Source organism: Mucor velutinosus, assembly GCF_035048745.1.
Source record: "Mucor velutinosus strain NIH1002 chromosome Unknown tig00000165, whole genome shotgun sequence".
Lineage (NCBI taxonomy): Eukaryota > Fungi > Mucoromycota > Mucoromycetes > Mucorales > Mucoraceae > Mucor > Mucor velutinosus.
In genome coordinates, this window is record NW_027041913.1 from 832596 (window position 1) to 847862 (window position 15267).

The 15267-nt window shown below is 37.3% G+C and overlaps 3 protein-coding genes and 1 non-coding gene across 4 annotated transcripts; 2 read left to right on the forward strand and 2 right to left on the reverse strand.

The window, feature by feature from the left end:
- The first annotated feature begins 2388 nt into the window (after positions 1-2388).
- On the forward strand, positions 2389-2462 carry ATC70_003222. The gene has a single exon. It is a non-coding gene; the product is annotated as a tRNA-Asn (tRNA).
- Positions 2463-3656: 1194 nt separating this feature from the next.
- Positions 3657-8576, forward strand: ATC70_003223 (uncharacterized protein; the record flags this gene model as incomplete). The annotated part of the gene is made up of 1 exon (XM_064822587.1): positions 3657-8576. The coding sequence occupies one exon, from the start codon at positions 3657-3659 to the stop codon at positions 8574-8576; it is 4920 nt and encodes a 1639-aa protein (XP_064679187.1).
- Positions 8577-9641: 1065 nt separating this feature from the next.
- Positions 9642-9971, reverse strand: ATC70_003224 (uncharacterized protein; the record flags this gene model as incomplete). Its single annotated transcript, XM_064822588.1, has 1 exon — positions 9642-9971. The coding sequence occupies one exon, from the start codon at positions 9969-9971 to the stop codon at positions 9642-9644; it is 330 nt and encodes a 109-aa protein (XP_064679188.1).
- A 678-nt stretch (positions 9972-10649) lies between these two features.
- ATC70_003225 (uncharacterized protein) lies at positions 10650-10997 on the reverse strand (the record flags this gene model as incomplete). The annotated part of the gene is made up of 1 exon (XM_064822589.1): positions 10650-10997. One exon carries the CDS (start codon positions 10995-10997, stop codon positions 10650-10652), a length of 348 nt encoding a protein of 115 aa, XP_064679189.1.
- Between the last annotated feature and the right edge of the window lie 4270 nt (positions 10998-15267).

Sequence of the window (15267 nt, forward strand, 5' to 3'; positions counted from 1 at the left end):
TGGATTCCATTTATGTATATAATCTTACAAGAAGTCTTTGCTCTGTTCGATTACAATTGGTAAAGTAAATACTGCAACCGTTACACCTTTGTATTGACATTTCCGAATGACAATCGTGAAAGCATTTGATGGAAAAAGGATAAACTTTATTTTACATCTTCTAGATTGTAGATCACAATGAACGGTTACAATGTTTACGCATGAGTATAGCAGTCTAACAGCCTGATCTCTGTTATACAATTTACTGCTCGCCAGTAAATCAAACTCCAATTGTTTCTTAATTTGACATGGCAGGGCTCTCTATTTTTAAGCATACCTTACGAGTGGGTTATGAATCCGAATTACTTTAATTTTGACAAATACGTCTTTAGTTTTTACCTTTTTGGTACATCACTAATCCAATTAGTGGCATCATTCTATTCATTGGCACAATCCCTATCTATCTTCTCTTTTTATATTTTCTTTGCTTGCTTGTAGCCGGCCTATCATGCTCTTGTTGTTTAGTCTATTCTTGCTTTATCATAAAAGTTGGGTCAATCTATTGGGATTGCTTGCTATGAGGGAATTAGATAAGATACATTGAAAAATGGCAAAATAGAATACTTGAAGTATAGTCGGTAGAGAAGAACAAAGTGAATGTCTAGAACCTGCTCTAAACAAACAGATTTGTATTTCATATCTCGATACGGAGACTCTCAATTCTATTGTGTCTGGCTAAACAAAACAGAAGATCACCTGTAATATCACAGAAATCGTATAGTACGACAGTAACATTAAGACAGGTGTTGGTAATTGATCACGTCTCTCACTAGTAGATATATTCGCCTTTATCTCCCTTTTTTATATAGCTCGGAAAATTTATCAAGCTTGAGGAAGATAAATTTTAAATAGATTGATGTAAAACAAAAGATGGCTCTGTGCATCATCTCATCTCTGACCTACATCTCAAATGAAGATGCCCACAGATAACACAGAGAAAAAGTGGAAAAAAAATAGCATTTGAAATTTGTACCTTCAGCATAGGAGTAACTTGGATTTCGTTTTGTTTGTTTAACGAATGCCTACGACTCGTAGGTAGCTTCGCAGGTACGAATGCACAGCTAAGGAAAGAAAACTCGGTCACGTGATAAACATTAAATTTTCGTTATATTAGATACTTTTTATTTGCATGTTTAATATTGATACTCTGCGGTGCTGGTTTTGTGAAATGTGTAGCGAAATGTGTGGAAGATCTTGCAGTAATAGTTGATCCCGAGACAAAACCAAGTAATTAAAGCTGTTTAAGCTGCTGATGTGTTGCAATAGCCTTGACGTAGACAGTATCTCAGCGATTAAATGTATATATAAAGTTATGTACCCAAAAGATTTAAACGTAGGAAAGTTCGATTTATTTCAAATGTGTTGTATAGATTCAAGTATATATGTCAAAATAAAGAAATGTAAGAATAAACGATTTGAACGCCAGTTCAGGAACAGCACTCTAAGAGGCTCAGAGTTCAATTACCGCTTCTTAAAATCAGCACCACCACAAAATCCTTTTACCATCGTAACAATGACGTCTTGATAGATAGATCCAATGGTAGGAGTTAACAAATAACTTGGAGCGTAACTAATAGATTGAGATTATGTTCGAAGATGCTGTTTATTGTTTTTAGAATAACAAAATATAGACAGAGTAAATACAATTAGAACTGAATATATTTATTATGTTATTCCAAGATTGAATAGGGATCAAAACTAGTGTAGATATCAAAGGTATTTATAGTTATTTGACAGTGCCGCAGCAATAGGACCTTGATCTTGAATGCGGGATAATTGTATAAGCCTTGAACCAGTAACGAGGATGTGCTGCATCAGAACTCATGAACCACCAGTCAAGGATAAACAACAAAGATGATCCAGGATAGAATGTTCTTCCTAATAGCTTTGACGGAAGAACATTTGTCGGAATTGAAACCCACTTCCAGGGACGAAAGACCATAGGCTACCACTCTCTAGGAACCAGGATATAGATTAGCCATTTGATGGCACCACTCATGTTCCTTCGTGCTGCTTGAATAAAGACCTCTCACTTCTACTATGCATCTCAGCTCATTCTCAGATCCTCTTATGTAATAAACGACGCTTAATACATTTGCCTCTCAGAGATGATCTATATCCTCAACATATTGAATGCATTTACAACTTATATTTACACTATTTCTACGATCGATAATTACTTAATCAATAGAACTTTCGAGTAGATATAATACTTGATATAGCAACTGATAATCAGATCAATGTCTGCTACTATCAGTTTCCAGAACCTTCGAGTATGTGCTGGCGCCTTTTAGTCGCTTTCTTCAAATCTGGCTTGAAGTTAAATTTAGGCACGACAACAATATAACAGCTTCCGTGGCGCAATTGGCTAGCGCGTCTGACTGTTAATCAGGAGGTTGGTGGTTCAAGCCCACCCGGGAGCGTAATTTTTAAAAAAATTTTAATTACGTGAGACGTTTGATCTTTTATTTTTATGTACTTGCTGCAGTATCGTGATAATAATAAAGGATTATTTACCAACTCTCAGTAGTGGGTGCCATTTGGGGTTCCCTGCTATTTTGGGACCCAGATTTACATAACACATTTTAAGCGATTTTTACAAAATCCACAGGAAAACAAAGATATTTATTAATGAAAATGCAACTATTGATGGTGTGGAATACATCCACTATGATCTGCATTCCGACAGTTCATCCAGTTACCAGATTTAGATATAAACTGTATGTACACTGGATTAGATGTACGATACCGATTTATACTATAAGAAGATATGGACTTCAGATACGCTAGTACTATAAGATTCATACTATATAAGATATAGGCTATAGATGGCACCACGGACATGGATGGCACTATAGACTTATACTTGTATTCCGACATTGACTACGGATGTTTACCATATCTGGATAGGCACCAAGATTAATGCAATATGAGCTTGTTGCTTCAGATGTGCACTTCATGATCCACGCTATAAGACACATGCTTATATCCGTGATACTAGCTACAGATACTTTATGTACTACAGACTTGTACTATATATGAGACATGCTATAGACATGCATACGATATGCTATAGACATGCCATATATCCAGATACATGCTAAAGATGTATGCTTAGCGATATACACTCAGATATGTACTATTAATATAGACCAAGACGACTGTACCTATCGGATACATGCTACTAGATCGATATTAATTATCCTTATGGAAAGGATAGATCAGGGTACTTCGGATGAGAGTCTAATTATTCATCCAGACAGAGCTAAATCATGATTAGCTTGCTGGAGTTGTCTTTTAGCATGATTAGACATTAGTTGATCTGAGTTGACTTATTTGTCAATCTAATTAATAGAACTTTTATCCATTGTTATAGTATATAAGAAGGATCATCTACCTGGCCAGTAGAGAGACTTCAGTTTACTTTACACCTGTCAGTTTGATAATAAAATATACCTTTATCAAGTTGACATTACTGTTTTTTTATTCTTTTTTTTCCGTGAATTTTAGTCTATCAAGCCTCAAATTCCACATTTTTTTCAACTCAAAGGTTATCACTTTTACACTTTATCTTATACTCTACATTTTATTATTCTACTTTAAAAACTATTTTTATCATGTCTCACAACCAATACAACGCTACCGAAAACACTCAAGAGGATATTGCTCAAGACTCTATCCGTGTTTCTTCTCCTAATGACTCATCTATGCAAGTGGATGAGCACGCTCAACTTTCCGCAGTTGATCATCTTCTCAAGAAGATTGACACTGCTCAGGCTCGCTTGGATCAGATCCATCGTAACGCTGGTGATACTTACACTGAGGAAGAACGCTTGGCGGCTGATGAAGCATCTGCGTCTATCGAATGGCTCAGCAAGCAAGTCAGTGCAATTACTAAGAGGGCTGATTCCAAAGCAAGACCTGTCAATCTCAATGAGATCCCTCGTTTCCAGGTGGTAGGACAAGCTAAGCATTGGCCTGACCATCCTCGATTCACCACAGTCGATCATTTCTTCAGTGCTTTTGAGAACGTCATCAGAGCATCCGGTAATGAAGTAAATTTGGTTTGGAAACGCTACGTGCCTGTTTCACTGCCATTTGACTTCGAATCATGGACCAAGAATGATCTTCTGGCATGTAATGATTGGGATCAAGCCAAGGCATTGTTCCGCAAACATTTTGGTGCTCCCATCAACTCTGAGGAATCCATGGCCAAACTCTTCAGCATGCGCATGAAGAACAATGATACTCTACAGGACTATACGAATAAGTTCATGAAGTACGTCAAGGATTGTGGCTTCCCTCCTAACAGCAACATGTTAGCCAAGTTCTATCAGTTCACGCTGTTACGCAAGAATCAGCAAATGATGGTCAACCAAATGTCCGTCAAGCATGGTTCCAACCACAAATGGACTATCAACGAGATCTATGAGTGTGTGTTGCCTTTGTTCCTTGTTGACGAGCAAAATCGTGGTGATGATGATGTTGAGGTCGACATCAGAGGTAAGCGTAAGGGTGGTTCTGGTGGTTCTGGTTCAAGAACAAAGATGGCAAGGGTATCTGCCACTGGGTATTTCTGTGCGAAGCATGGCGGGAGCAATGCCAACCACAACACCATTGACTGTAAGTCAAGATTGAAGCACTTTGGCTCTGACAACAAGCCTAACCGGGCTACTACTGCTGCTCCGTATTCTATGAATTCCTCATCCTCTGATCCCAAAACCTGCAACTTTTGTGGTAAGCCCCGTGCTTACGGTCATCGTTGTCAAGAGTTCTACGACTGGAAGAAGGAGAGAGAATCAAGGAAGAACATTGGTGTGCATACTGTACAAACAACCACTGTTCGCAAGGACAACAAGTCTGGTTCTGGTTCTGAGACCAACGATGTTACCATGGAAAGTAGCACTGATTCTGACATTGGTGATGCTGTTGGAGATGTCACCATGGAGGAAATAGATGCTTGCTTGGACGAGATTGAAGCAGAGGATGCCTCGCTCAACTGTAAGTCTAATGTGAAAAATGTACCTGAAAGTTTCAATCCATTTCAGTTACTGACTCCTATTATTTTAGAGAGCAAAGAAGGAAAACCAGTCCGTTTGATCGCGAAAGTAGATACGGGATCAGATTCCACCTTCTTAAATAAAAACATTTTTCACAATAAACTACTATTCACTTCCCAAGATATTATTTCTGTTGAAGGCAATTTGAACTTTCTGAGTCATTCAGTAAAGAGATTGGGTAAAACACCAGCTATCAAGATAAGATATCTTAATGACATTGCATTTGATCACTCGTTTGAGCTATCCAATTTTATTCAGGACCTAGGCGATTTTGATGTGCTATTGGGTGTAGACACATTGAATCGACTTAGAATTGGGCTAACTGGCGTTGCTCACAAGTTTGCTGATATTGGACATCTTACAGAGGAAGAGAAATCAGAGCTTCTTGAAAGCATCGATTTCGAAAATGTCAATTTCGATACTAAACATTCTATTGATCCAGAAACCGCATCAATCTTTGAATCCCAAGCTGAGGAGAATAAGTATATGAGCAACATCCAAGATGCTATTGATGAGAATCAGAGAATCAAGCCTGGAACGTTTTGTAACGTGCCTGAATCTGAGATCACTATACCAATCAAGGAGAATGTTGATTACTATGTCAAGCAATATCCGATCGCACATCATGCAATGCCCGAAATCGAAAAGCAATTGAATGAATGGCTGGATGCAGGAATTGTAGAACAGTGTAGACCTAACGGCTTATTCAACAGCCCTCTCATTGCAGTATCAAAGAAGGACAATGATGGCAAACCCACCAAAACTCGAGTTTGTATGGATGTGCGGAGGATCAACCAGCATATGCCCAACAATACAAACCAATTTGAGATACCAAATATACAGGATATCCTCACCCGGATCAAGCAGAAGGGGACAATATTTTCGAAAATCGATCTGAAAAACGCATATTTTTCATTTAGAATTTCTGACATATCAAGAAATGTGCTTTTGTTCAATTTTAGAGGAAAATCGTATAGATGGTTAGGCTGCTGTTTCGGGTTGCGCCCAATCACATCTGTCTTTAGCTCTGTCATGAACATTTTGTTTTCTGATATGCCCAACGTGGAGGTCTATGTGGACGACCTATGCCTCGTATCTTCATCCTTATCCAGTCATTGCGAATTGATTAAGGAGGTGCTGAGACGCTTGACACATGCCAACTTAAAGATTGGTGTTGAAAAGTGCTCCTGGTTTCGATCTAGCATCTACTTGCTAGGCTTTGTAGTTGGTCCTCATGTTTCCAAGGTTGACATGCGACGTCTCTCTGACATTGATCATTGGGGTCCATGCAAATCTGCCAAACAGGTTAAACAACTAGCTGGTGTTATTTCATATTTGAGACCACACATCCCAAATCTGTCAAAACTGATGGCGCCTATTGATGCTCTACGAAATGATCCAGATGCTGGTAGCAAATGGACTGATGAGCACACCAAACGACTTGAGATTATCAAGAAGGTCTTGTTATCTGAAGCTTTACTGACTGCACCAGACATGAATAAGAAATTTTATCTTGAATGTGATGCTAGCTTATATGCAGTTGCAGTCATTTTGACGCAGCGCGACGATCAAGGACGCACAGTCTATGTGGCGATGTTGAGCAAATCTCTGACCAAATCCCAACAGAACTGGCCTGTCCTGAGACGAGAACTGTATGCCGTGTTATTCGGTTTAGTTCGTTTGCGACCCTTATTGTACGGGCATCCTGAGATTGAGGTTATGACAGATCATCGAGCTCTGATTTATATCTACACATGTAAATGTCCTACTAGAGTCATTCAAAATTACATGGAGATTTTAAACGAGTATCCCCAACTGCAATTCACTCATATCAAGGGCTTAGACAACATCTTACCTGACAAACTTAGTCGCTTGTATGAACCTTTAGAAGATCATACAGAGCTGGCGGGAGACAGTGATAAGAAAATTGCTAAATTACAAAAGAATATCATGAGAAGCAAAGGCTCCAAGAAACGATTCATTGGCAACAATAAGCAAACAAAGCATTATCTAACCAAGAACAAAGTAGTCTATAATAAAGACAAGCACTTGAATGTACTTGCTATGAAGATCAAGGAGGGCAATTATGAAAGCGTTGCTTACATTGCACCACCTGACAATGAGAGAGACCAACTGCTTCGTGAAACTCATGAATTTGGACACTTTGGTGCCGCTAGTATTGTCAAGAAACTACATGAAGAAGGTATTCATTGGACAGGTCTATATGATGATGCAAAGGCAATTTGTCAATCATGTATGGAATGTGCAAGACACAATGTAGTTCAAAAGGGTTATCATGAACTGAGAAACGTTGTAGCGTATGGTCCATTTGATCACATAGGCATTGACTTTCTTGGTCCGTTAACTCCAACCAACAATGGCAATATATATATATTAGTTGTATACGACATTTGCACCAGATTTATTATAACTCGTGCATTGCCCAACAAACAAACTGATACTGTCGCTAGAGCTCTGACTACCATCTTTGGAGACTTTGGCGTAGTACAAATACTACAATCTGATAATGGACGTGAATTCAAGAGTGCTTTGATGAGCGAGATTGGTAAAGCACTTGGCATCAATCAAAGATACTCTACGGCTTTCCACGCTAGGGGCAATGGTGCATCCGAATCAGGTGTTAAAAATATTCTTAATGCACTTCGTAAGATGGTCAGTGAACACATCTATGACTGGGACTCGGTTCTACCTGGAACTCAACTGGCTATAAACACAAAAATTAGGTATCGCACTGAGAGTGCACCTTTTCAATTGATGTTTGCTAGACCATTGAATAGATTCGTAGACTACGATGATCCTAAGATCAAGGACAACTTACCAAAGAAGCCAATGACTCTCGGTGAGCTACGCAAGAAGGCAGAGATTATGAACCAGGTTGTCTTTCCAGCTATTAACCAAAGAACACAACGCATTATTGAAGAGCAAGCAACGCGATTCAATAAGCATCACAAGATTACACACTTCAAAGTTGGTGATTGGGTTATGGTAAGACTTCCGCATAGAGAAAGCAAACTTGAGGCCGCTTATGATGGACCTTATCAAGTTGTTCAAAAGAAAAGATCTACATATGTGTTGAAAGACGATATGAATGAACTACTACATCGCGACTATGTGCCATCTGAATTGAAGCTGGTAGCAATCGACGAGTCTATCATCGAACAAGAAGTATATGAGGTTGACGAGATCAGAGCGCATCGTGGTCCTGAACACAATAGAGAGTATTTGGTAAAATGGAAGACATTTGGAGAAGCTGCCAACTCCTGGGAAACTGCTGCATCGTTCAACAACCCTCAAACCATTCGTAAGTACTGGGCAAAGATCAAGGAATATGAGCTGCTTGAGAAGAGAAGACAGGCACTAAATAGTGACACTGCTTCCTCCAAATCAAAGCGTAAGCGTGATGATTCTGACAAGCGTTTGAGAGGCTCTAAGAGACTCAACGTTGCAGAACAGTAAAGTGATGTTTGTCATGGGATATATCAGGGCAACATGCAAATTGCAGTAGCACCTTTAGACTATCACATTGCGTTATATCTTTGTCAGCGAATGCGAAATACAGATCACTGATCGTTTACATAATTCTTTGAATTAGTCAACATGCGTTGAAACTGGTGGGGGCAAATGTGGAATACATCCACTATGATCTGCATTCCGACAGTTCATCCAGTTACCAGATTTAGATATAAACTGTATGTACACTGGATTAGATGTACGATACCGATTTATACTATAAGAAGATATGGACTTCAGATACGCTAGTACTATAAGATTCATACTATATAAGATATAGGCTATAGATGGCACCACGGACATGGATGGCACTATAGACTTATACTTGTATTCCGACATTGACTACGGATGTTTACCATATCTGGATAGGCACCAAGATTAATGCAATATGAGCTTGTTGCTTCAGATGTGCACTTCATGATCCACGCTATAAGACACATGCTTATATCCGTGATACTAGCTACAGATACTTTATGTACTACAGACTTGTACTATATATGAGACATGCTATAGACATGCATACGATATGCTATAGACATGCCATATATCCAGATACATGCTAAAGATGTATGCTTAGCGATATACACTCAGATATGTACTATTAATATAGACCAAGACGACTGTACCTATCGGATACATGCTACTAGATCGATATTAATTATCCTTATGGAAAGGATAGATCAGGGTACTTCGGATGAGAGTCTAATTATTCATCCAGACAGAGCTAAATCATGATTAGCTTGCTGGAGTTGTCTTTTAGCATGATTAGACATTAGTTGATCTGAGTTGACTTATTTGTCAATCTAATTAATAGAACTTTTATCCATTGTTATAGTATATAAGAAGGATCATCTACCTGGCCAGTAGAGAGACTTCAGTTTACTTTACACCTGTCAGTTTGATAATAAAATATACCTTTATCAAGTTGACATTACTGTTTTTTTATTCTTTTTTTTCCGTGAATTTTAGTCTATCAAGCCTCAAATTCCACAGATGGTAAAAAAGGCTCAGCTAGAAGTGTTGCAATTTTCTTCTTTTCGTTTCTTCGTAAGGAAAAAAAGCGCCTTTTTGGAGCTCGGTGCCCAAGCGATCCAAAGACCAGTGGCGAGTGTTGAGCACCTTTTGTAGGGCGCCTACAGCAGAAGTGGGGGAGAGACCAAGATCCAGCTGAAGGTCTTCAACGGAATCAATGGTTTTTTTACGGATATTGAACCATTTTCTGTCGTCTTTTCTCCATTTAGCGCCCCACTTGTCTTCTAATTCTTGAACAGACCAGAATCCATCTCGACCTATTGTCCACTCGTCCCAAAGATCACACACAGTTGTCACTTGTCGACTCATTTTGTATAACGGTACACCTGTAATGAAATAGCCACCCAAACGCAACTTAATTGAAAACCAAAGTTCATCAAATAGCACTCATTCAAATTCATGCTATTTGGATCTATTAATGAAAGCGCTCAAATGTACATCAAAAACCCATTTAAAAATACTAAAGTAAAGATACACGCTTATATCGCACATCGTGTGAATGAATCACTCCTGATCACAGTGTATTCAATCACACCCATGATGGTCGTAATAGGTGATGGTATCTTTATCCAAATAGAATTAAATCAATAACAAGCATATTCAAATATGACAACTATGCCCTGCTGCCATAGTTGCACAATATCCCAGATAAAGGATTCCATGCTTCAATAACAAACATCACACTTTAAACCATCAAGGTTACATTAAATCATGCTATGACGATAGCTCACCCAAGCCCATCAAGGTTACTCAAATCGACCCTTATGGCCAGTGCTCCTGCATTGATTACCACTTTAAATCAAACATCAACAACATTTGCCAGATATCGCAATAGCAGCACCTATTGCTCTCTATCATCACTAATCCTACAAGCCAGATGCAAATGTATAAATACTCTTCTTTTTTTTTTTTTTTTTTACTCAATTCCAGGATCTTCAGTTCATTTTATACACAAAATAAAATACAGTTGATTTCTATTGTATTTTACTATTGCTTTATTTTTTTTTTGTGAAATCTATTTAAACCTGATTTCACTGCAACACCTTCTTGATTGTATGGAAGTGAAATAGTTGCAAGTGCGGTGTTGTTGTAACCTGGTGGTGGTGGGCTTTGTTGGGATTCTTCCGAAAATTGTTTTGATTGCGATACATCTTCTGATCTTGGCAAGGCAGAGGTTTTTGCGACAGCGCCTGTTGTCGCTACTGCTTGGTTCCCTTGGTCCATTCTAAAAGACAGTTGCAGTTGCTGCTTTCCGGTGACTATATTGTCAAACACTTTTTGCATTTGCTGCTGGATTTCATCCGACTTCTTTTGACGTTCTTTCAATTCTCGCATTGTATTTGCTATACTTCGGTTGATGCTGGAAAGCTGCTCTTGTACTTCAGGCGCAAATCTTTCAATAATTAATGAATGGGGCACTTCATTTTCTTCAAGGTGAGCTTTTGCTTTTCTATAAACAAAGCAAAAAGATCAGACACACAGTTTTCATTTTGAAAAAAAAAGCTTTATACCTTTGAAATTCTAGAAAGAGTGGGTTTCTGATTAAATTTCAGGAACATAAGTACAAACTAAAAGCGAAAAAAGTTCTTTCAGGTGTTAATTAACCAAAAGAGTACATATATTTTTTATGATAAGGCCATGGATAACGCACATATCATTAGAATGTATTAAATCCTAATATTTTTTATGTAAATGTCAAATATACACACTTGGAATATATATGTACTACAGACTTGTACTGTATATGAGACATGCTATAGACATGCATACGATATGCTATAGACATGCCATATATCCAGATACATGCTAAAGATGTATGCTTAGCGATATACACTCAGATATGTACTATTAATATAGACTAAGAAGACTGTACCTATCGGATACATGCTACTAGATCGATATTAATTATCCTTATAGAAAGGATAGATCAGGGTACCTCGGATGAGAGTTTAATTATTCATCCAGGCAAAGCTAAATCATGATTAGCTTGCTGGAGTTGTCTTTTAGCATGATTAGACATTAGTTGATCTGAGTTGACTTATTTGTTAATCCAATTAATAGAACTTTTATCCATTGTTATAGTATATAAGAAGGATCATCTACCTGGCCAGTAGAGAGACTTCAGTTTACTTTACACCTGTCAGTTTGATAATAAAATATACCTTTATCAAGTTGACATTACTGTTTTTTTTATTCTTTTTTTTCCGTGAATTTTAGTCTGTAAAGCCTCAAATTCCACAACAATTGTTATTTGACAAAGTATTGGCTTATAACAAAAGTTATCACTCCAATCGGGTTGCAATTTTGCTGGGAACCCAATTTTTTTTTTGGAACCTCCAAAAAAAATAATATAAGATATATAATGAATCAGTTATAAGTTAGGAAGACCTCGTTTATTGAGCTTGACAGTTATCTCTAGTATTTATACTAATTGACTCGTGTAACAAAAGATGTAAATAGTTACGACAACAGCTACACACAACTTTTGTTCCTCAAGTAAGGGAGCATCCGTATCAAAGCTCACTACCGGGATCAAAGAAGACCAGCTTTTAGCTTGGTTACTATATACTTCTAACAAAAATTGCCGTTCGTACAGCAAATGTCCGACAAGCAAAAATTTTCCACGGAACCTTTTCGTTTATAAAAATATAAACTACATTTTCGATTATATTCATTCCTTCATCTACATACATTTAAATCTACCATATGACTATTACAGATCCAAAGATATAATAGTCCGTCGTCAGAAAATGATAAATTCTAAAATCTTTCCATCATTACTCATCCACATTGTCCTCAATAACCTCAAGTCAAACAACTTCTACTCAATCAAACTACTCTCTATAACTTTTAATAGACATATAACCCACGTTTATATACTAATCAAAAAGTTTTACTAACAGCATCTGTCTAAACTTTGCAAATCTCTCAAATCTCGCTTTTCTCATCATCATCACATCCAATCTAAAATCCAATTGCACCATCATCTTCTACGCAAAAAACTGTCATAGGAATATGCTACTTTCAAAGCTTTAGCATCAATTTTTCAAAAATCGATGTTCGATCGTTCAAAAGTTGAAAACCTCAAAATCAAAAAAAAACATTTTATACATCCAGGTCCTCATAGGTAAAAAATTTAGAATCATATAAGACTGAAATATGTTGTAGAATAATGATATTGGAGCAACTTCTAAGGGAGAACATTACATTGGAAATGCTTACTTCTTGAGTTAATCAACATCATAGATGCTACTTTTAAACGGGGGAATATACATACTTTAAATTGGAAGACTTACTTTAATCGAACAAAGCAAGCTACAACTCTCTAATCTTAAAAGCAAGATTCTTCATCATGTCAAGTATCTATTGATAACTTGAAACCAGCAAGTTAATATGGCCCTTTTCGTACGCTCCAATTTTTAAAATGCTCGGTCAAATTCATACTTGTGTCGTGTACACGTGCAGAAGGTCAACGGAGCTTCAATTTATATTGTTCTTAATGATGATCCATAGAATTCCGAAATCTATCGACCTTAAAATTACGCGTTTCTTGATAGTAGACACCCCTTCAAACTTATATGAAACTTGTAGAGAATTCAAAGGAGAATACAATGGTATCCATATCAAGTTTCCGGTGTACATTATTTGCCTGATATTTGGTACGATTGTTTTTGCGATTTTTTGACTGTTTTCTAAAGATTAATCAGTATCGGTCATCAGAACATTTTGTTAAGCATTACTAAACATTGTAGACCAAAAAGTTTCCTATCGAATGAGCTATTGCTAGAAGCTCTGGCATGACTCTATCATGAAATATTGAAAATATTGTCCTGACCAAAAAATCGTCACCAGATTTTTCGCTTGCTATCACAGGCAGATTTTGAAGAAAAATCCATGATTTTGCATGATACTCTTTTCTGACCATATCTCGACAAATACTCGCTGGATTTGCACAAAACAAAGACCATTCAATAGCTCTACGTTATATCCATTATAATATAACGGTTTTAAGTACCAGGTGTACGTTCCCTTTATGAATTTGCTCAAAATCATATATTTTATGAGCTACAAGCAGGAGATATTCAACTTTTTTTTTATTTGTCCATAATAACCATACCATCGTATAGAGAATTGAAAAAGAAACAGAAGCTATTAAGTTTGAAGCTCTCGTTCACTTAGTAAAATCAAGCGGTACGGCTCTTTGAAAATCGTACATTTTGACTATTTTCCATCATTACTCATCCACATTGTCCTCAATAACCTCAAGCCAAATATCTTCTACTCAATCAAACTACCCTCTATAACTTTTAATAGACATATAACCCACGTTTATATACTAATCAAAAAGTTTTACTAACAGCATCTGTCTAAACTTTGTAAATCTCTCAAATCTCGCTTTCCTCATCATCATCACATCCAATCTAAAATCCAATTGCACCATCATCTTCTACGCAAAAAACTGTCATAGGAACATGCTACTTCAACGCTCGAATTTCAAAATCGAAATTCAAAGAGAAATTATAAGAGAAAAAAGAGAAAATAGGAAGAAATAGAGAAAGAAGGTTTGCGAGCGACGAGTTTGGTTTATAGTCTGACGTGAAGAGCCTTTTGAGACGACTTAATTCGCATGGTAACTGTAAACTTTTTCGAAAGCAAACTGCCAAATTGGAATACACTCCTCCTTTGATGACAACTCGTTCTACGATACACTAAGGGAATATCTATATATATACAAGAAGGTTTGCCACTATTTGAAATGTGTAGTATATCCCAGGATGTTTGGCATTTGAAGTGTTGAAAAACAGCGAGATAGCAATGTTGTTAAGATTAACATGATGATGTGGTTATTGAGATACACAATCTAGGCTACTTGAAATACCATGCCTTTGCTTTACTAAATTATCTCCTATATTTAGTTTGCTCTACCGTTTAGAAGGATGAATGTATCGTGACCTGATACTCCGTGACCGTGGATGGGAACCACTAGCTTTTATTACTAAGAGAAACCTTCACTGCTGTCTGCATAGACATGGATTTTTAGGGGAAAGTAAGTATCTCTTGTCCAGAGATGTGCCGTGAGAAATTAGAAGCATATATTGGATGTCCTGGCTTGGGCTCCAATCATATTGCTGTTTTCATGTATACATTACATGGAACAACAGGATTTGCTCTTGCGATTACTCAAGCATATATGTGTGTGTGTGGGGGGAGGTATAATGCGACTGTCGAACGATAAAAATCCAAATGATCCAGCAAGTTTAATGAGGAGGTTGATGTTGCATAGATATAGATAATCAGTTAAGTGAACTCTTTCTTCATAATGGTTGTTACGGAAGACCCCTGTGATCCTTACATGCGATCATTGATTCATGTAATAATACAAATGCAATAGTAGAAAGAGATAAAAGTTTGTCAGGCAATAAGCAGATCATGGCATTTGGTGAAGATTATTGTAACACATGGATGGGATACAACTATCGAGTGTGGAAATCCACGACCTTCTGATATCAGACTTCATCCCCAAAATCCTTGAATTACTGAAACCAACTATAGTCTGATGTTCTCTGACTTTCCAAGGTGGTTTGTATCCCAAACGTGCGTACGT